Consider the following 20,773-nt stretch of genomic DNA (forward strand, 5'->3'; position numbering starts at 1 on the left):
GCCGAAGAGGGGTGCCATAAATGGTTAAACGGTATCGTATCGTCTGCGTGTGCGCATCGGCCAGAGCGCCAGAGCGGCGCACCCACAGAGGCTGAGGCCTGGTGCAAAAGCTATTTGGGTCCCACTCGCACGAACCTTTCCTTCCTTGTCTATAAGCCAACAATTGAGGCAACCAAACCTCTTACCCTGATCCCTTCATCATCTGGACCCCACAGACGTGGCATCTTCAAAGTTGTCCGTGTCATCGGTTAAAACCGTGCCGCCTGCTGAAGCTCCGAGGCTCCTGCGTCTTGTGCATTGACAAAATTGACCCTGTATTCCTCGGAGGTTGAATTCTTAATTAAAATACTATTATTCATCGGATTCTTTCTTTCTGTTATATATATATATATATATATTCTTTTTAAAGCCATGAAAATTGATCCACGTTTTTGGTATTAGTTTAATCTAGATTTATAATTAGAATCTATTTATAACCCAACGAACCAATAATTCTATTAATAAATAAAATTTTCTGGTAAACATGGATTAGCCCAAATAATTTTCCACAACAAAATTGTATAAACTGTACATGTATTAATTAACTGCTGGATGCTGGATCCCAATTCTACATTTAGTTGCAGTTAGTTGGGGCATTCTAGATCTTCCAACTTTTGAATGCCTTCGGAATTGACAAATGCTCACAATCAACCTAATTAGCATTGTTTTCCTTTGGAATGTTCCAACTCAAATTGATCTTTGATGTTATTTTGGACAAGACAAGTCAAGGTCTATTTTGGTGGCTCACATTATTATTAGTTCGTCAATTTTTATTATCTTAATGGCACCTTTAATTCCATATATCAAAAAAAAAAAAAAAAAAACAAGCTATCAGCATTCAGCAACCTTATTCTTCGGATGCGACCTCACATGCTCTCCATCATCAATGAGTTGTCTTTCTACTACAAAGCGTCCATACCAAGTTTGCTCCACTTGTCCATGTATGCGACCTGACATCGAATCATACATAATACAGCGCCGTATATGCATAAAGGATTAATAATAAACTCTTATATGTTTAGGCTCTACAAAGTTTTATTGATTTTAGATTTAATTAACTAATCGCACTTAGCATGAATCACATGCACAGCTCCACCACATAAATCAAACGGTCGCACAAAGGTATTAGCAAATCAATAAACATCACCATGATTAAGCATCAATAAAATCACCACGTTCAAAAAGTCCCATTTCTTTTTGAGTTTTGTCTATACTCTGCATGGGAATACTCACCAACCCCAATTCCCCACGTGTCAAATACATAATCGTTCATATAAAAAAAGAAAAAAAGAAAAAATACCTAAGTGCTCATCAAGCCCATTTTCGTAATTCCATTTCAAAGCTCGCACTCACGGAGCCTTTGGAGTGTTCCAATTTATAACCATCCCTATTGCAGTATTGACACTTCCCAAGTCTCGGTAAATGCCACGTCACCACATAGCCCCTGCATGTACGGACATGCCACCCTTAACCCTTAATATATAAATAAATCAGCACGCGAAAAACCCCTCCACCTGTGACCCCAAGCCCTCATTTTCCCCTTCCACTCTCTAAATCTCCACACAAGCCGATACTTTCCTTTTATTTATTTATTTTCATTTTAACTGAGTTTTTGGTCCATAACCCAGCACGATACATCCCGATATTTCGGAAACAAAATATTACCAGACCGAAAATAAAATATATAAAGTGAGCTCTTTTTTCTCCAATCCTACTGACCAGTGATGCCGATGGCGGCAGGGCTAGCATCGGAGGCGGATCGAGCGGCAGCAGCGGTGGGGCCGGTGCAATCTCCACCGGTAGTGATGATGTCGGACGCGTTCGCCAAGGACGCGATCATCGCGTGGTTCCGGGGAGAATTTGCGGCGGCGAACGCAATAATCGACGCTCTGTGCGGACACCTCGCGGAGGTGAGAGGCGGCGGAGGGATAGGATCGGGATACGAGAAGGTTTTCGCGGCAATTCATCGGAGGAGGATGAACTGGATCTCGGTGCTGCAGATGCAGAAGTACCACTCGATCGCTGAGGTGACGCTCGAATTACGGAACGTGACCGAAAAGATGGTGGAAGAGAAGAAAGACGACGGTGAGAAAAAGGTTGACGAACTTAAGGAGTGTTTGGATAGTGAGAAATCCACGGAAAATGGCGAGAAAATGACAGAAAGTGAAAAAAAGTGTGAAGTTGAAGAAGAGACTGCGGTGGAAGAAGATGATTCTCCTAACAGTGATATTACTGATTCAGGTAAGTAGATTCTTTAACTTTTGATACTTGATGTTTTAACACTTTGTGATTCGATTTATTATTGGAATTCTGTGACGGAAAATCGGCTCTGTCAACATGATCATATTTCTCATCTCACTTCAGAGATAGGTGACTCCGAGGAAGATACTGATTTAGCTTCAAAGTTTTTTTTTTTTAATTATAAAAAAAAAGTAAATAATGATTAAAAAAAGAATATAACAAAAAATCATAAATTTTTTTTCTTTTGTGCGTAGAAAGATATGAGTTTTTTAATATAAAATGTGGAAGTTATGGTGTTTGGAGGCCGAGTCTCAAAGAGGGGAAAAAAAAGGTTTCTTTTTTTTGAGCTTTAATTTTGTTAATGCCGTACTTCTCCATTCTCTCAGGAGCCAAACGGGACTTTACGTGCCTCCAAGAGATCCGATATTCAAATTTTCGTTTGCGAATTTATCGTTAGATAGCGATACATGTCATTTTGCACTTTTGATCCTTCAAGTGTTTGTTATAAATTTTTTTTTTTTTTAATTGAAAGAATATGCCGGAAAATCCTATATTTAAGGTACCTATTTATCACTCTGATTTACAAAGTCTAAAAAAGAAAGAAATAATTATATTATTTTGTAAAATACAAATTACAAAATGGATGGTATTATTTTCCCGAGGTTTTGGTGGGGGTTTGAGATTTCGAGGTGTGCGAAAAAGAGTTTGGATGCATCCGGTGTTACAGCTAGTTTTGGAAGTCGCAAATACCATAACGTTTGATACGATGCGATGGCGTCTCCTTTTGCGTGCAATGATTTTAATGTTTGTGTCTCAGACTGAACCTTAACCGTCTGATCTTGAGTTGACATCATTGCCGCATGATGATTGTTTTTTTCTCATTGAGTTGTCTGTTGGACATTTCTGACCTGAAGGTGCCGATCTCTAGGAATAATAGAGTCGTGGGTCCCGCTTGTTGATTGGGCCGAGTTGGTGGGCCAACAACGGTGGGAGATCCAACGAAAGTCGAAAAATTAGGACTTTGAGGGACAAAAGTGGTGTTTGGATAGCCCGATTAGTTAATCCAAATTTTGGGAGACCGTAGCATTTTGTTGCCCTGTACTTTTTTGGAAAAATTGATTAATTGACAGCAAAATTGTTTTGTCATCTCCCATCTGTCACCACTCATTAGGTGTTGTTAATAGCAGAATTGAGTGGTCCAATAAGAAAATCATTGTGAAACTTAATGACAATACGTCAATGGATTTACTAAATAGGAACATGATAAGTAAGGTGATAGAATTTATTTACCATCTTAAATTTAAAATAGGGAGTTTGGCTTGACCTTCCAAAAATAAACATAAATTATTAATACTATCGATTAAAAAAGATTTTTTTCCCTTTCAATAGCAATTGCATTACTTACTGTACAATAAAAATTCAAACAACATATCGATTAAAGAATTCTTTTTTTTTTTTTTTGGAAAAGGAAAAATTTTCTTTTTTCAAAATTACTATGGAGATCTTAGAGTGAGTTATTGTTCATGTTGAATGTGACGGTGGTAGAATATTCACTGTTAAAAGTTGCTTGAAAGCTCTTGAATGAAGCTTCTCGCCGATGATAGTTACAGGATTTTTTCTTTGTCAAAATATAAACTTTCTTGGAGGCTGGAGCTTGCATGAACTCGTTACGAGTCCCCTGCAAAAGGCAAAGAAGATTATGATGTTCAAATATCTCCTAATTAATAGTCATATTTATATTATGTTTCTTCTCTTATCATGACATTAGTAATTCATTTCATTCCTTCTGTTGGGATGCAGGATCTCAAGAAATGCAGCCCATTACTGAAAATGTTGAGATATGTTCAAACCACGAAGAATGTGATGCACGGCGATCCCAAATCAAGTTGACAAAAGGTTTTGCAGCCAAGGAGCAAGTGAAAGGCCATATGGCGAGTTCTTTCTTTCACAGTTTGTAAATACATTATTTCCGTAGAGAAGATGGATTTTGGAGGGTTGATATCCTATATTTTTAGCCATGATAAAGAAAGCAGCTGGCTGTTATTGATTGATAAATAATTGCGACTGGCAGGTGAATGTTGTGAAAGGGTTGAAGTTATATGAGGATGTGTTTACTGATTCAGAGCTCTCTATGTTAACTGATTATGTCAATGAACTTCGGCTGGCTGGCCAGAGCGGAGAACTGTCAGGTGACCCACTGTAAAGCCTTCTTCTTGTAATCCTACGTTTGATGCTTATTTTTTAATATTAAGCCAAAAAGCCCACTAGTTTTTTTTTTTTTTTGTTTGAGACTGATTAATCATCAGATTACTGCATTACACAGATATTTACAACAACTGCTTATTGTAGCAGAGGTATTACACTGATATTTACAATCAGATATACATGATTGGGACTTACATTATTACAATGAATTTTATGAAGTACATGCCCAATACAAATAACCCCTCACAGGAGAGGATGTCCATACTCTACTTGCATTTCGCAAGGGAGAAGGATATAAAGAACTTTTAGTATGCTTGAACAGGGTAGTTTTTGATTTTTTTCTCTTGATAACATCAGCCACAGGCTCATGCTGTATGGAGGTCTCGTTTGTTGTACTAATACAGATCTTATATTATATAGTGCTAACTTTGTTATTCGTTGTCCCTAAAAAAACCTGTAACAAATGTATGGTACAGCAAATTTTTGACAAAATCTTTGTTCACAAGATCTAAGCGAATTTTTATTATTGAACATAGGTGAGACCTTTATTTTATTCAACAAGCAGATGAAGGGAAACAGGAGAGAGCTCATTCGGTTTGGCATTCCTATTTTCAGACACATAAAAGAGGAGGCCACAAGTAACAATGAAATTGGTAGACCCATACTTCTAAATTTTGTTACATTCCATTTTACTTCATATTGTGATTGCTACTGGAAGTCACTTATGCATAATCCAGTACAAACTTCGACTATCCCCTTAACTGAATTTCGTTTTTATTTTCATAGGTAATCTAGAACCAATTCCAGCTCTTCTTCAATCAGTCATTGATCACCTGGTTCAGTGGCAACTAATACCAGAGTACAAAAAACCCAATGGTTGCATCATTAACTTCTTTGATGAGGTAACTTCTGCTGCATTATCATGTTTTCTCTACTACTATATATTCACTACATACAAATACAGGTTTTAGATCTGCTCAACGAGCCTTGATTTTTCTCATTTTAGCCTTCAGTTTATTTTGGAGAAAGTATGATATGGAGTCACACTCCTCTACTATTTTTTTCTTGCAGGCAGAATATTCACAACCTTTTCTGAAACCACCTCATCTGGACCAACCTATATCTACGCTTCTCCTGTCTGATTCAGCAATGGCTTTTGGACGTAGTCTTGTTTGTGATAATGATGGGAACTATAAGGGGCAACTCATGCTTTCACTGAAAGAAGGGTATGCACTAGAAACCTTTATTTTTCAGTTACTGAAAAATAAAAGAAGAAGTGAAATTACACTGTAAACAATAGATATTGGAATTCCTTGTCCTTCAGGATCATGTAGTGTGATCATAGGCCTAGCGGGTAAATACCATTTTTAAGATAGTTCTCTCTTTTATGTTATTAAAAAGTAGTAGTTTTTTTATCCGAGATTTTAAAGTGCAGAAAAATTGGGAAATTTTTTAAAATTATGGACTTTAATAGCATTATGAGATTAAACTTTAAAACCGCATGATTTTAAAGTTTTTTCTTAGACTTTCCCACACTTCAGAATCTTGAATTGGAAAATTTCCCTCCTAAAAAGTTCTATCCATTATCCTTACCCAGTACATTGTAAAGTTACTGTATAATATACTCCTAAAAATATTGCAGGTCACTCGTAGTGATGAGAGGAAACAGTGCTGACACAGCAAGGCACGTTATGTGCCCATCTCCAAACAAAAGAATCAGCATCACATTCTTCAGAGTCCGACCTGAGTCCAACCAGAGCCAGTCTCCACCAACTACTCCAACTGGTACTATGAACGGCGCAATGGCTCTGTGGCAACCAGGTGTCCCAAGTCCATATTCAGTGCCCAATGGCGCTCCAAGTGGCTATGAAGCAATGGATATGACGCCCAAATGGGGAGTACTTCGTGCCCCTGTGGTCATGTTAGCTCCAGTGCGTCCTATGGCTTTGAGCCCTGGAAGAATGCCTCATGGTGGTACGGGGGTTTTCTTGCCCTGGGCTGTGGGATCAAGAAAACCTGCCAAGCATCTTCCACCTCGTGCTCAGAAAGGACGATTTCTTGCACTACCTTCCTCAGTTGTAGCAGAGTCTGCTCCTGAATCTGCCGTCAGCGTTGAAGCTAAAGAGGTATGAAGTTAGCTCCAGAAAGCCCTGAGGCTGCGGCAATGTGCGAAGAAAGTATCGTGCTTGTTCAATTCACACTCTTAAGAAGCATCTCTCATTGTACAAACAGGCTCAAGTGCCGCTAGAGAAGTTGGTTTTTCTTTTCATTTTTTGTTTTTGTTTTCCTCAGTAAGAATAGGTACTAGAGTTGGTCAGTGCACTTTTTCTTGGATGCCAAACATGGCAGGATTTAGAGGTAGTTGAGCTCTAAGTCTTAAGGAGTGTGAATTAGCTCTAAAGAGAGGCGGAATTTTTGTATTCGGTTCAGTTATTTATATCAATCTTATTTATCTAACAGATGGTATGACTTTCTAGTTGCACATGCTTAAGTTTCCTAATGAATCCACTTGGATATTTGCATAGGGTTTTGTAATTCTTGCTAGAAGGAAGAAAGCATGAGAAGCAAACATTATAAAGTTAAAAACAGAAACGTTTATCTTTGAGAATGTTTTAGCCATAACCAGCAAGTCACATATCTAGTTATATTGCTGTATGATGATGCTACATCAACTAAGTTGCAGTCCTTGAATGGAATACTGTCTGATCTAATCTCCTCTTACTTAACCAAAATTTAAAATGTCCATGTACCTGCATCGTGTACTTAAATATTTATCTCCTGCACTAGCCGGAGAACATCTGAAACTCCCAATGCTGGTAGCCATGGTCATCTTCTAGAAATTGTCTGATGTCAGGTTCCTGATTGAAAGTTATATCAAGTGCCAGAAGTGCCAACTCCTTTTTTTATAACACAATCATAGAGTTCAACAGTCACTAGCAAGATATAAAAGAAAATTGGTATTTTATGGTTTCCTGAAGATTCACAATCAATAAAGTTCATTGAAGTAGATGAACTAAAATGAAATTTCTTCATTCCATTCCATATATGTTGGATTGTAACGGCATTCAAGAGATCTGGTAGTATGAACATTTCATTTTCTACTATGCACACATATAAGATTAAGATTAATGATGTTAAGCAACCATAAACAATAAAAACCGTAATGAGATGTCTAAGTTACACAGAAAATTTTAATTGTCAGGCAAAGTACAATTAAGAAAATTCACAACAGTTAGGCACTTTCTATGACATGACAGTTTATTTAGCATGAGAAAATTTTAGCTATTTTTTGTAACCATTACTCCCTCAAATATCTTTCTTATCCATTATAATGCCATATCATGAAGCCTGAAATCAAATGCGGTTAACTCTCTTATTTCTTAGCAGAACATCTTTTTGCAAGCAAATTATGTGCCTTTACAATAAATGCTTCACAGCCTAAAAAGAAGGCCCCAAAATTCAAATGGCTCCTGAGCTTCGCAAATGTTATCACAAGCATCAAGCAAAGATGGATGCTGTCAAAACATTGGGACTGAATATAGCAAGCCTATTACATATAAGGCAATGTAATCAATGAACAACATCAATTTGCAGATTAGTTTAGACAAATAACTGAAAAATGATATTATTATGGCACAGTAGCTTAAACTCATATATTAAGATACACAATCATGGATGATATTTGCATTTAGAACAAAGATTTAAGGGAAAAAAAAAAAGGAAACTCCTCCACTCACATAACACTTACAATAAATGTGGAGGAAACAAGAACAGGAGTGCAATCAATTGTAAGAGTTATAATCTTAGTTGCATCAAGCTTTAACTGTGTCATCATCATCTTCAATATCCCAACTCAAATCCTCCTCTTCTTCTGCAGCACTCAGCCGCTTCCTCAATTCAGCTCGGTTAGGACTCCCACCTTGAGTCACTTTCTTCTCTTCAATGCTGCTAAGATCCTCAATCTCATCCCACCCAAGATCTTCTTCGTCAGGCACAGACGGCTGGCTTGACACAACCGAAAAATCACTGTCTTTACTTGACTCTCCTGGCTCAGCCGTACCCATCAAAGTTACTTTCTCTTCTGATTTGAGGCTTGAATTTTCCATGTTCATTCTATCATTACTCTTCTCTGTACCCACTCTCTCATTTATAACACTGTCTCCATTTGGTGCAACAACACTTTTCTTACCATCATCATCGATATTATACTTAGCAATCTTCTCTCCCTCCTCATTACCCAGTAAACTCTCCTCCTTCAAAATTTTCTCAGACTCATCATCAGCCAACTCCTTATTTTTAGTTAAATCATTTTTCACTGCGGCAGGAACCTCTTCACGAACAATTTCCCCAGAACTTTTACCATCCATATCCTCAATTTCCTTTGAATTTAAAGCTTTTTCCACCACATTACTTGCACTCACATTTTCTTCTTCATCATCATCGTCATCAACATCCCAACTCAACTCCTCCTCTTCCCTCGATATGGCTCTCTTCACAAGAGAAGCCCTCAAATCCTCAGCCTGTTTAAGCTTAAACACCCTATAAAAATACCTACACCAAAATGTCTCATGATCAACGTTATTAGGCACAACTGTTTTGTAAATATTATCCATAGCACCATTTTCTGCAAGCAACTTCTCAATTACCTCGTTCACATCACCCAAAACAAATCCAGATTTCCACTTATTATAATCATCCAAATCATCAACTTCCTCACAATAAGTATTCACATTACGCTGAATCGCACGGAGCTGAGTATCGAAACGATTATACCGTCTCTGTTGCCCACTATTATTCTGATTATTGTAGTTATTGCTCTCAGATGAATCGAATTCATGATCAGCAGCGAGGATTGCGTCCTTGATCTGGGCCGTTGATTTCAAAACGGTGTTCCCAAATTCGTCAATGACGGTACTCACGGTCCCCAGTGATCCCTGGGCCACTTCAAGTTCCTTTTTTAGACCCGACCCGAATTCCTTCAGATCCCGCCGGTACGTCTCGAGGACCGATTCGGATTTTGTGGTCAGGGTTTTGATCAGCCCACCAAACGACCACGCACCAGCACCAGAACCGCCAGTACTAGGGCTAGGGTTTGAAGAAGAAGCCGAGTCTGGGTTTTGTTCTTGTTGTGGCGGGTGTTTGGTATTCGTAGATTCGGATTCGGATTTGGGGCTAGGAGGATCTGGGTCGTCGGCGAAAACCGATGCGAAGAAATTCATGATCAGGGTTCCGAGAAGTAAAGTGGAGAGATTTTTAACGAGAAGAAATGGGGAATTTAGGCGATCTTGATTGTTTGTGATTTGAGTTGTTGCTGTTAGACCCGGTCTCTATCTATCTAAACCGGTCGGCTCCAACCGCACTGTGATGACGACTGATCCTTTGACGATTTTACCCTTCGTTTTGTTTATTGCACTAATATACATTTTGTTGACGAATAAAAATCTCATTTCATTTCTATCGGCAGCACTGATCAGTATTTTAAAGTCCTAAATCATATATATCATAATTAAGTGGAAACAATCTTCTCTCTTTTGAAATGTGAATAGAGTAGACATCTCTTGAATATTAGAGTGGGTAAAAATTTATGCAGTATTATATAAGAATTAATATAAATTAATCTAAATAATTGTCTGATTGTAAAAATCAGTTATAGTCTCATACAATATAAGTTGTAATCTGAGCATCAGTATCATATAATTAAAAAAAATCATAAATCATATCAACAATATTAAAGGGTTAAAAATTAATTTAGTTTAAAGAAATTACGAGCGGAACAATAATATAGTAAATTAATGCTACCGATGATATTTTTTTTTTTACGTATATTAAGTTCGTCGTACTCAAATTATCATTATGAACATATCATTAATTATTTGTCTGCTTTGATATAATCATATAAATATCTAGAAGAATTTGACAATTTTATGATTTTGGACAGTCTTAGACACAAGAGAGTGTCCTGTAAGATTCAAAAATCTCCTATACGTCTTTACACTTTTGTCGATATTTTGTTCATAGGAACATTTTCATAATTGGTTGCAAAAGACACATGACAATTAAACAAAATGAAAAAGAAGCGATACCATTATTTAAGATTTTTATTAATGCATAACAATAACATGATGATTGAGGTTTATGAAAATATTTAAGTCAAATTGTTGAGCTATCAATCTTTGGATTTATGAAAAAGGTTTTTGGTAGATAAATATGAATGTACGCTTAGGGTGCATTTGGTATATTGAATTACATAATACTATATGAAATGCATTGCTTTATAATATATTGTATTAGGGGTGCATTGCATTGCATTAATTTGTAATTAAACACTATATTTAATGTAATATAGATTGACTCTATTATATATATATAAAAAATTATACTAATGTTAAATTAAATTAATAGCATTTAATTTTATTATCATTTTAGGGTTTTATTATTAATTTTTAAATTAATTGTGAAATATTTATTTTTATATATTTTTTATATTATAAAAATGATTTAATAATTTACTATTATTAAATAATAAAATAAAATGATATTATGTTATATTAATAAATATTATATTATGACATGATATAACCTATTTCTATACATTAGTTATTGTAATATAATATAAATGAACATTATGTTGTAAAATATTATACTACATGATAAAAAAAGTTGTAAATTTATTATTATTTATTAATGTCAAATATAATTGTTTAATTTAAATTTATTATTTATTAAATAATAAATGACTAAATAAAACAAAAATGCTTTTTATGTATTTAAGTAAATAAATAAAATAACTTTATTTAACAAATGTAAATTAAAATATTATCATTTATTTATTAAATATTTAGGTTTAATACTACCTTATATTATTATTAAAATTAAAATTCTTTATTTAAATATAAATATAAATTAGTATTTAATAAAGTAAAATGATTATTTTGAAAATATTAACAATATCTTAATGCAATACAGCTTAAACCTCATCCCAGATAGTTTATTTATATATTTTTCATTGTATTAACTACCTTTTTAATACAATACAATGAAATTAAAAGTTATACCCAAACATAAGTTATTATAAAACTGGTATTTTAATGCAGTGCAATATAATATAATGCAAATTGCCAAATGTACCACCCAGACTCTCGGTTGGAGAATGATGAATAATGCCCGAAACAAAGTTTGAGAAAATATTCCATTGCTGACATCAACTTTCCATCTCTTTGTTTATTTATGTAAGTGGTAGTGCTCAATTTTATCCTTTGAAGTGTATATCCAAAATCCATGGAAATTGAAAGTGAATTAATTCATATCCATATCCATATCCATTAACACAACATCTATGATTTAATTAGCTTAAAAGATATATTAAGGTAGCGTTTACTTCTTGGATTGAAGTGAAAATCTTAAGGAGTGAGAATCAAAGATTGAGAGTGTGGAGTGAGAGTAAAAGTAGGTTATTTGCTCATATATAGAATGAGAGTGTGGAATAAAAATCACAATCCCATTTATGTGCTTACTTTGTCTTAAATTATGAGTGAATTGTTTCAAATTACAGTTTTATCAATTTTTAAAATATTATACTTTTTAATAAAAAAATGAATAAAAATTATATTTGTAAAAAAAATTATTTATTTTATTATTAATTTTAATTATACAAATTACTAATTATTACCAATATTATTATATTTAACTTGCAAATTAAAAATTATTGATAAGAGCAACACAATGAAACATTATTACTAATAATATAGTACAAAATTAATATTTTCTTAGAATAAATTATTTATTATTATCAATTATTAATACTAAATAAATATAATATCATTAAAATTAAGTAAATACAATAACATTATATTTAAATAAGTTTAATATAATTATTTTTGATAAATATAATATTATTTTATTTTAATAAATATAATTATATTATATTTAATAAGAAAATAATAAAAAAGAAAGATGTGAGAGTGAATTCTCACTCTCATGGTGGATTGAAAGTAGGAATCTCACTCCTCATTCAAAAAATAAATGGATATGTCTTTAAATAAACAAGTAAATGCTGAAGTAGAAGGAATTTATACTTCACACTCCCACTCCAACAAGTAAATACAGAATAGGAGGTTTCTTACAATTAAACCTCTCCAAGTTTTAAGTTTGAGAATTCTTCTCAATAAATATGCTTTACACTTGCTTTTACATGGAGTAAAAAAATGATGCATTAGGCAGCTACAGAATATAGAATTTTAGATTACTGGGTTACTGGGCCACATCGAAACAGTGTGAGGTTTCGCGTGATTGTTGCTGGTTGGGAATAAATGAACTTGAAAGCAAGGTAGAATTCGAACTCCATCTGTTATGCTTGGTATCAACGGTAGATTTGTCTAAGATATTCCTGACAGCTGCTGCTTTTTCTTTCCCACTTACTAAAGCAGGTAAGAAAATTGAGAAGACCCCTTTATAGTTAAAAGAGAGAAGAATTTAATGCATCAAACAAAAATTGAAATAATGTCATTTTCTTGTCTTTTTGTTACCCCATATCCAAAGAATAGAATCATGTATTGGAAGCAACCCATTTGTTCAAATAGACCTCTCCGACTCTTGTTACTGTTATTCCCCTTCAGTTGTTTTCTTCTCAGGCATTGGTTTCTCTCACCCAAGCAATGCAGGAGAAGAACAACAGCCATTCCGATGCCCTTGGTATTTGCCAGAGACTTTTTAATTTCTTCAGGAACAGCCTTATTGCTCGTGGCCTAAAACACGTGACTTTGGGGCAGTCACCGCCTCAAGGATATGATTCCTCGATCCCTGCCAAGTCCAATGGAGAGCTGACGGTGCACCGCAAGGATCATGAAACATCAAAGCAAAATTCGGGTCCTGAAATTCAGGTCCTGTACAAGCAATCTGAGGAGCTGGAGTCTTGGACTCCTGTTGATCCCATTGCGCCCAAAATTTCGGGCCAAGCTGGGAATAAGATAGGTAGTGAGCAGCGGCGATCCGGCCGCAAGAAGGAGATCCCTCTATTGCCTCTAGAGAAAACCGAGCAAGGACTTCAAGGCAAAAGGTCCGATCATGTTGTACAAGAGCCCAATATCACAGTCGGGCCGACACCAAGATCTGGTCCCAAGAAGACGGTCAGGGTAAAAGGTAGCGATGAGGAGGAGGATAGGCGCAAAATGAAAGGGAAGAGCATAGCAAGTGAAAATTTAAAATTAGCGATAGAGGATGAAGAGCTAAAAGGGACTCCGAGGCGGTTAAGACCACCTCTGAGTGTGGCTCCGAATATCAATGAAAAATCAGATGAATTTATCAGGTCAAAGAAGGAAGCCATGAGCAGAACTATGGGCATGGAGCCAAAGAAAAAGGATCAAATCTTTATCAGGGAGTCAGTTATTTAATTGGTAAGTTAAACATTGGATGTATAGTTTGGTCTATGATTTGACAATAAAATGCTCTAGATATATACGACTGACTTTTCTTATGCACTTCTTTGGCTGTTGTTGCAATTGTAAGAATAACTTGTACTTAATTTGGTATGATTGATGATGATAAGGCATGTTTATATAGTTAAATGGTAAAGGAGCAGTTACATAGTTTTTGAGATGATTAACAGCAAGAATCATAAGTTAATAATAGCACTCAAAACTGGATTTAGAGATAGATGATAAATATATAAACATACTGTTCATCGTTGTCATCAGAGCGAGCTAGACAGTGCACATGAAATTAAATCTGATAGAAGAGGATCCACGATCTGGCCAGCCATCATCATGACAGTCAGCTCATCCAAGTAATAAAATATTATCTACACAAAAAGGACAAAACTGACACTGCCCTTACCTGTTCATTAACAACAAAATTCACATTAATCTTCTCTATCTTCCTCAAAAATCATGATCTTAATTACTCTTTAGCTCCAGAAATTGAGACACACACACACACACACACACACACATATAATACATAAACCCTCTCTTCCCCCTTCTTAATTAATAAGAAAAGCGTGCTTTTGAATTGATATTCTCCTTCCTGTTTCTCACCCAAATCTCACCATATTCAATAATAACAACAAATCATTATTCTTCGAGTTCTGGAGAATGTGTTGATGGTGGTGGACGGTAGAGATCGTAAGGCGCCCAAAGATGATCAACGGTGCAAGGCTTCCTAGAGTCAAGTCGCAACCAAGGCTTCCCTTTGCCACTCCAATGAAGCAAACTGATAGGCCCAGGATGCAAATTCCTGCACTTGCCTTCAATATTATCACCCCCTAATCCATGCTGATTCCACCTGTGATCGACCCCCTTAATATTCCCGGCCAAAACCAACAGAAAAGGCGGCAGCGAACCCAAATGATAAATCCTCTTCTGCTTTTGCACCACCATCCACTCCTCGACTCTCTGTGAATACCCACCTTGTCTCCACTTCTCAACATTCATCACCATAACCCCCGTGTTAAAGTAACATGGATCCCTCCCATCAAATGTCTTCGCCAAGTTCCTGTCCGACCAAAACAAGTCCGTAAAGAAGTTTGTAAAATTTGCATGACAATACTCTGGCGCCGCCAAAACTCTGCCTTCCAAATCAACATCCCATAGTTTCCCAATATCATCAACCACAACAAGATCAGAATCCAAGTATATTACCCGTTTCACATTCGCCGGCATAATGTCGGCTAAATAAATACGAGCATAATTCAAAGGCTGGTCCAATGCTTGCCTGATTGATTTTGAAATTTTCCCACGAACCCTGTTGCTGTCGAATTTGTATACTTTGAGGTTAAGATAGGGGAAAGTTGAGTTGATGCTGGAGTAAACGTCCGGTTCGAAATTAGAGTATAAGAAATGGAACTCGATGTTTTGAGGACACGTGGAGTGTTGTAGGATGGAGAGGACAGCAGCCATGGTGCCTCGGAGGTAGTTGGCATCAAGGGTCATGGTGATGTGGATTGTTTGAGTGTTGCAGGAGTCACCATTGCGGAAAGCAGGCGCTTCGTGGAAGAATGGGACACGAGATGATGATGATGATGAAGGTCTGCGGATAAAGCCGCCAAGCCGAATACCGGAGGACGGAGGGGCCGCCGACGAGGCAGAGAGGAGGAGTGACAGGAGGCCAATAAAGATGAATGTTGAGGTGGTGGCCATCCTGTCAATTAACGGAAGTTGGTGATGATGATGATGAAGAAGAACCCCCAAAAAAAAAAAATTAAAAATTAGAAATTAGCTAGCTAGAACTAGAAGCTAATGAACATGAAGAGGAGAGAGAGGAGGAACAGCCATTGTTAGGCTGGTTAAGAGACGGTTTAGGAGAGAGGTTAATGATTGATTATAATGCTTAATAATATTATTGAGGAAGGAGAGAAGTTGTTGATGTGATTGTGCATTGTGAGGAAGAGAACAAACCTCGGATGCTTGCTTAATCTTAGTTTTATATTGTAACAAGAGCAAGCCAATTAAGTCACCATGCACCCTTTTCATATTTATTTTCTTCTATATAATATGCTTCTAATTTTTTTTCCCTTTCTAGGTAAAACTTCAATATATCACAAGGCAACTTCTGATACGGTTAATGTATGTTTTAAAATCCAGATCTAGAAATTCTCTAAACACAATTATACTAACATAAGCATTGAAGTGCCCTCTACAAATATCTCTTTCAGTCCAATTTGTGAAAATCCTCAAGAACATAGAGTTGATATTCAAGATTGCTGTTGAATATGCATAATTTATCATTTATTTATTTCTTAAACACTTGAGTTGGGATCATTGAAGGTTTTTTGAACCTTCACTTATGAAGATTTTTTGTTAATTTTGGTCAACATGTAGTCAAAAGTTGACATGTTAGCTCTAATGGGTTGCTTCAAAAAAGAAAAAAAAAAGAGAGATTTAATTTATATAAATAACATACTTACGTTTATTAGAACCTTTTTCTTTTTAATCAAGGTTGGAACAGATATTAAAATGTGTAGTCAAAAAATATTTTTCTAATTAATTGTAATGTTGATAATTTAAATTTAAAACTCAAGACGGAATTATAACGGAAATTATAAGAGGTTGATATTACACTGAATCTCTTAAGATTAACCAACTCCAAACGCAAGAACGGCATCATTACAACTGGGATCAGGCTACGGTGCAATTGTGGTACCGTGCCACAGTTACATTCAGCCGTTGGATGCACTTAGATTGGTGGGGTTCACTGACATCCAACGGCTGGATGAAACTGTGGCACGGTACTACTGTTGCACCATAAGTTTTCCCTTACAACCGACATTAAAATGGCATCATTGGGCAGGCAAATGCGATAATAACGTGTTTGAACTGGGTATTTATTTAACCAAATTTTGCTTTGTTTTTTCCATTACTGGAAAATTTTCAATTTAGAAACTCATTATGGGTTTCTCTTATAATTTGTAGAAGAGGACTCAAAATGTCACGTTGACTGTAAACAATTAAATTGCTATCAAGTATTGGGTAAGAATTTTACGATTTACATGACCAGATATCATGGAGATTATTCGCTAATTAATTGGCGCGATTCCCGAAACCTTACATAGAACTTTAATTAACGGATCAAATAAATTCTTAAAATTTCCTATAATGAAGTACAGGATCCCGTTGGAGTTACCATAGTTGATAATCTAAAATGTTAAATGGCATCATAAATATATATTGATAGGCTCTGTCATTTATTTGCTAAAAAAGAAAAAAAATATATATATATATATATCAAATCTGAAAATGTAGTAATGATAATATTAGTATACTGAGAATATGTAGTGACGTATTAAAGATGCATTAGTATACTGAACATGTAGTGACGTATAAAATTTATGCTTATCATAAAGAGCACTAATAAACAGCAGGGGCGCTAATCATAAGCTAATCATAATCAACACAAAAATGACGTTGTTTTGTCATGAATTTTTTTTTGTTTGTTTTTGTTTTTATTTTAAGATATCAATTTGCGTTAGTTTTGGTTTCGAGCTCTTTGTCATGTTCTATCACAACACCCTCTTTATTTACTAATTTTGTCATTTACATTCTGTAATTACGATTATTTGATTCCGAAAAACGCGAAGAATATTCTACGTGCAAAATATGATCAACAAAGGGACTGACTCGCTATCAAAATGTCATCAACTGATTCCTCCGCACATCAAGAGAGAAAGAGAAAATGGATGAGAATCATCTTCATCTCCAAACAACAATAGAATGGCTTAAAGGAGCATCCATCATCCATGGGCAAGGTCTGCTGGACACCAGTGCCCTTTAGGGTATTCAAGTCCTAAGAGTCACGTGTCGGATTTTTACGCTGCAGCTCCATCATACCAATTCGCCTTGCCGTAGTTTAATTTTCTCTTTAGTTGATCAATTCTTTCTTATATATTCGCTGTCCGATCGTATGAAATATATAGAAACGATTCAAATGAAAATGAAGTTTTTAATTATTTCATTTCCAGGCATCTTTTGACTTCAGTGTTTCATTTTGCTCCACTGCTAAGATTCAAGTACGCTTGCTAGCTCTAATTCATTTTAAATTATAACTGACATTCAGCATCAGTTTCAACTTTCATGTCATGTTTACGAAGTCGTGCTACTGCTAGCTACGAATTTTGTAGCTTTGTTGTTATCACTTATCACAACTACAAACTGTCATATAGTAAGTGACGGATCACTTATCTTACCATATTGCTGGTGTATAATCAATTCGGTGAACTGTCCGAGGGCTGCAACACTAATTTTAGGGTTAGTAATTATATTTCATTACTTGTCAAATCCCATTGCTTAATTATCGATCCCATGTACAGTAATTAATCATGTGATACATTGCAAAGTTTTGGTCTTTACTTTTGTTTCTGTCTCAGATGGAGAGATAAAAATAGTAGGCTTATCCGTAGCTCTCTCTATTCGAATTGCATTTAACAATCTTTGAAACTATACGAAGAGGACATGTAGAAGGAGAATTCAGTCACTGTCTTCCACACAAGAATAATACATTTGAATTGGATGCACAGAAAAGCAAAATAAAAGTGCAAAGCCTGCAGGGCGTCTTCTTCAACCCAGATAAATGGGCCCTTAAGATCATCAATCAAGAGAGCAAAACCGCCAAGCAAAATTTGTACATAGATTCAGCTCGAAGGGTGCTGAACCGTCAGCTAGAAACCTGACACACTTGTTCTCAAGTGTGGTCCTTTGCACATTTGCCTATGCCTAATTCGTTTACGGAATTACACATTGGACATCAACGACTGCAATTGAGCACAGAAACAAAAATGGGGCTAGTAGTTACCTGGATTTAGTTCGCAACTCATATATCTTATATAAAATTAAAGTCAGGGTGGGGTATATTGACTAAAATGTTTCAAATATTTTAGCATTTCAAGCATCAGAATTTGTACTTAGGCTCTGACCCAAGCAAAAGAATGATAAACAAGCCAGTTAATAAAAAGAAAATTAACCATTTTTCATATCTGTTTGAGAGAATACTGGGAACCAAATTAACTTCCTGTTGTATGGTTTATTGTCGACCATTCATACCGTTCTACCAGAAAACTAAGAATACAAGAAGATACTCAGTCTTTGGATCATAAAACTGAAAAGACAAGAACCAATTTATTACGGTATGAAGGTTAAAACTATTAAAATTGGCGTGATCAGATGCTCAAAATGGCAGCACCTGCATTTCAAGATGACGCCAAATGGATCAAAGTTACTGGTTTTGCGATCTCAAAGCAGCTTACTCCCTTTCCTTTTACTTATAATTTTGAAGTCATCCAATTCTTACCCAATGCAATTAGTTCTCCGTTACCTTTTCTTTTGACCTCCACTAGCACGGATGTTAGCTTTCCCCTGCTGCCCACAACCTTTGCTTCTATTTCAACTTCTTCCTGCCATTAATTCATATTTGCCATTACTCATTAACTTCTCATTTCACCAACACAAACACACAATTACTATAACATTTTATTTGAGTAAAAACACCGTGAAAAATTAAGAAATTCTTATTTCTTGAGGATTCTATGCAGTTCTGGATTGGATACCTGATTCACAAAAATTAAGTCATTTTGCTCAAAAAAAAAAAAGAAGCATTTTTCAGAAACTAATAATCCATATTAGGAATGAAAATGGATAGAGCAATGAGAAACATCACAAAATTTTATTTCAAATAATGTGATATGGACGTGTTGTTAATTAAGCAATTGATAATTTTTAATTATTTTCAAATTAATTAATTAATTTTAACAGCCCGGATGACTAAATATATATTTAACGTGTCAAAAACGTTCAACATTATAAGGGTGATTTAGTAGTTTTAAAGGAATCAGTGATCGTCATGGACGTATTTATTACAAATATACAAAATATATATTTAATCGAAGGGGGAAAAAAACCTCAAGGACGCAGATGTAATTGTTGCAAAAATGGGAAAAAAAAAGTTAGAAAAGTACTTGAATCTTAGCAGAGTAGTACAAAGAAATGGTCAAGTCAACGGAAGCCTTGGATTTGCCGGTGAAGGAATTGACGGTGAGCGCCCCCAAGCCGTCGATTAAAGTTGCAATCGCTCCGGCATGCCAATTTCCATCTTGATCCTACAAACAAACACACAAAGAGAGAAACTGACGTTAAAATCACAGGCTTCAACAGAAACAGAACAAAAGAGAAAATGTCAACAAAACTTTTCTTCTTCTGGTAATTAAAATTAAAAAAATTTACAGCTGCGTGGATTGGTATGACGAAATAGCAGCGCAGAAAGCCCGTTCGTAACTCCACGGCTTGAATACCCTGAAAAGTTATAGCCTCCAGCTCCGAACACTCGACGCCCTTTGATGTTCTTTCCAGCATTTTTATTGATGCTTGCAGGGCATCGTCATCTTCTTTCATTCTCATATTGTTCTATCTTACTGGTTTTGCTTTGTGATTGGTTCAATTTAATATATATATATATTAATTTTTTGGTTTGAATCTTAAAATATTCGAAAAGTCAATCAAAGTTTTAAAACAGTGGAATTTAAGTGATTTAAAATTTTAAAATTTTAAAATTCTGCATTAAAAAAAAAAATATATATATATATATATATATATATATATAGAGGGTCCAGCTATGGTACCATAGTGGTATCATTCCTCAGATAGATCTAGCCATTGGATCCCGCTCTAGTGACCACTGTGGACTGAATCCAATGGTTGGATCCAGTTGTAGTATGGTACCACTGTAGTACCATAATTTTACCCATATATATATAGTAGTTTTTAGGTTGGAAATATTAAAATACAGAAAAAGTATGAGAAAGTTTTAA

At 35.4% G+C, this 20,773-nt stretch overlaps 4 protein-coding genes across 7 annotated transcripts; 1 reads left to right on the forward strand and 3 right to left on the reverse strand.

Moving 5' to 3' along the window:
• Positions 1-1,531: 1,531 nt before the first annotated feature.
• Positions 1,532-6,944, forward strand: LOC102631062 (hypothetical protein). The gene is made up of 7 exons (XM_006479719.4): positions 1,532-2,280; positions 4,081-4,211; positions 4,352-4,469; positions 5,022-5,138; positions 5,272-5,387; positions 5,557-5,711; positions 6,128-6,944. The coding sequence occupies exons 1-7, from the start codon at positions 1,764-1,766 to the stop codon at positions 6,615-6,617; spliced, it is 1,644 nt and encodes a 547-aa protein (XP_006479782.1). The 5' UTR covers positions 1,532-1,763; the 3' UTR covers positions 6,618-6,944.
• Positions 6,945-7,139: 195 nt separating this feature from the next.
• LOC102630764 (hypothetical protein) lies at positions 7,140-9,793 on the reverse strand. Of its 2 annotated transcripts, XR_008052950.1 has the most exons (2): positions 8,234-9,793; positions 7,140-7,343 (listed from the first exon to the last, which is right to left on the reverse strand). XR_008052950.1 is itself a non-coding variant. In XM_015530866.3 (1 exon), exon 1 carries the CDS (start codon positions 9,702-9,704, stop codon positions 8,298-8,300), a length of 1,407 nt encoding a protein of 468 aa, XP_015386352.1. In that variant the 5' UTR covers positions 9,705-9,793; the 3' UTR covers positions 8,085-8,297. The 2 variants fall into 2 exon arrangements, 1 of the variants encoding a protein (XP_015386352.1); XM_015530866.3 differs by lacking the exon at positions 7,140-7,343 and having other exon boundaries at positions 8,085-9,793.
• A 4,474-nt stretch (positions 9,794-14,267) lies between these two features.
• LOC102631373 (probable galacturonosyltransferase-like 4) lies at positions 14,268-15,848 on the reverse strand. The gene has a single exon (XM_006479720.4). It carries the CDS (start codon positions 15,615-15,617, stop codon positions 14,553-14,555), a length of 1,065 nt encoding a protein of 354 aa, XP_006479783.1. The 5' UTR covers positions 15,618-15,848; the 3' UTR covers positions 14,268-14,552.
• Positions 15,849-18,680: 2,832 nt separating this feature from the next.
• On the reverse strand, positions 18,681-20,397 carry LOC102606775 (uncharacterized). Of its 3 annotated transcripts, none has more exons than XM_006479722.4 (4): positions 20,190-20,397; positions 19,925-20,065; positions 19,285-19,363; positions 18,681-18,724 (listed from the first exon to the last, which is right to left on the reverse strand). In XM_006479722.4, exons 1-4 carry the CDS (start codon positions 20,361-20,363, stop codon positions 18,696-18,698), a joined length of 423 nt encoding a protein of 140 aa, XP_006479785.1. In that variant the 5' UTR covers positions 20,364-20,397; the 3' UTR covers positions 18,681-18,695. The 3 variants fall into 3 exon arrangements, with proteins under 3 accessions (XP_006479785.1, XP_015386199.1, XP_006479784.1); XM_015530713.3 differs by lacking the exon at positions 18,681-18,724 and adding an exon at positions 18,915-19,152; XM_006479721.4 differs by lacking the exon at positions 18,681-18,724 and having other exon boundaries at positions 18,915-19,363; positions 20,190-20,396.
• Positions 20,398-20,773: the final 376 nt, after the last annotated feature.

Source organism: Citrus sinensis, chromosome 3 (assembly GCF_022201045.2).
Source record: "Citrus sinensis cultivar Valencia sweet orange chromosome 3, DVS_A1.0, whole genome shotgun sequence".
Lineage (NCBI taxonomy): Eukaryota > Viridiplantae > Streptophyta > Magnoliopsida > Sapindales > Rutaceae > Citrus > Citrus sinensis.

What these genes read in the sequence shown, in the direction of transcription:
- LOC102606775 (XM_006479721.4), bottom strand. Translation starts at nt 20,363, where the DNA reads ATGAGAATGAAAGAAGATGACGATGCCCTGCAAGCATCAATAAAAATG. An exon ending in TCATACCAATCCACGCAGCT is followed by an intron (nt 20,066 to 20,189) that starts GTAAATTTTTTT and finishes GTTTGTTTGTAG; the next exon opens with GATCAAGATGGAAATTGGCA. An exon ending in ACTACTCTGCTAAGATTCAA is followed by an intron (nt 19,364 to 19,924) that starts GTACTTTTCTAA and finishes AATTAATGGCAG; the next exon opens with GAAGAAGTTGAAATAGAAGC.
- LOC102630764 (XM_015530866.3), bottom strand. Translation starts at nt 9,704, where the DNA reads ATGAATTTCTTCGCATCGGTTTTCGCCGACGACCCAGATCCTCCTAGC.
- LOC102631062 (XM_006479719.4), top strand. Translation starts at nt 1,764, where the DNA reads ATGCCGATGGCGGCAGGGCTAGCATCGGAGGCGGATCGAGCGGCAGCA. An exon ending in AGCAAGTGAAAGGCCATATG is followed by an intron (nt 4,212 to 4,351) that starts GCGAGTTCTTTC and finishes TGCGACTGGCAG; the next exon opens with GTGAATGTTGTGAAAGGGTT. An exon ending in CACAAGTAACAATGAAATTG is followed by an intron (nt 5,139 to 5,271) that starts GTAGACCCATAC and finishes TTATTTTCATAG; the next exon opens with GTAATCTAGAACCAATTCCA.
- LOC102631373 (XM_006479720.4), bottom strand. Translation starts at nt 15,617, where the DNA reads ATGGCCACCACCTCAACATTCATCTTTATTGGCCTCCTGTCACTCCTC.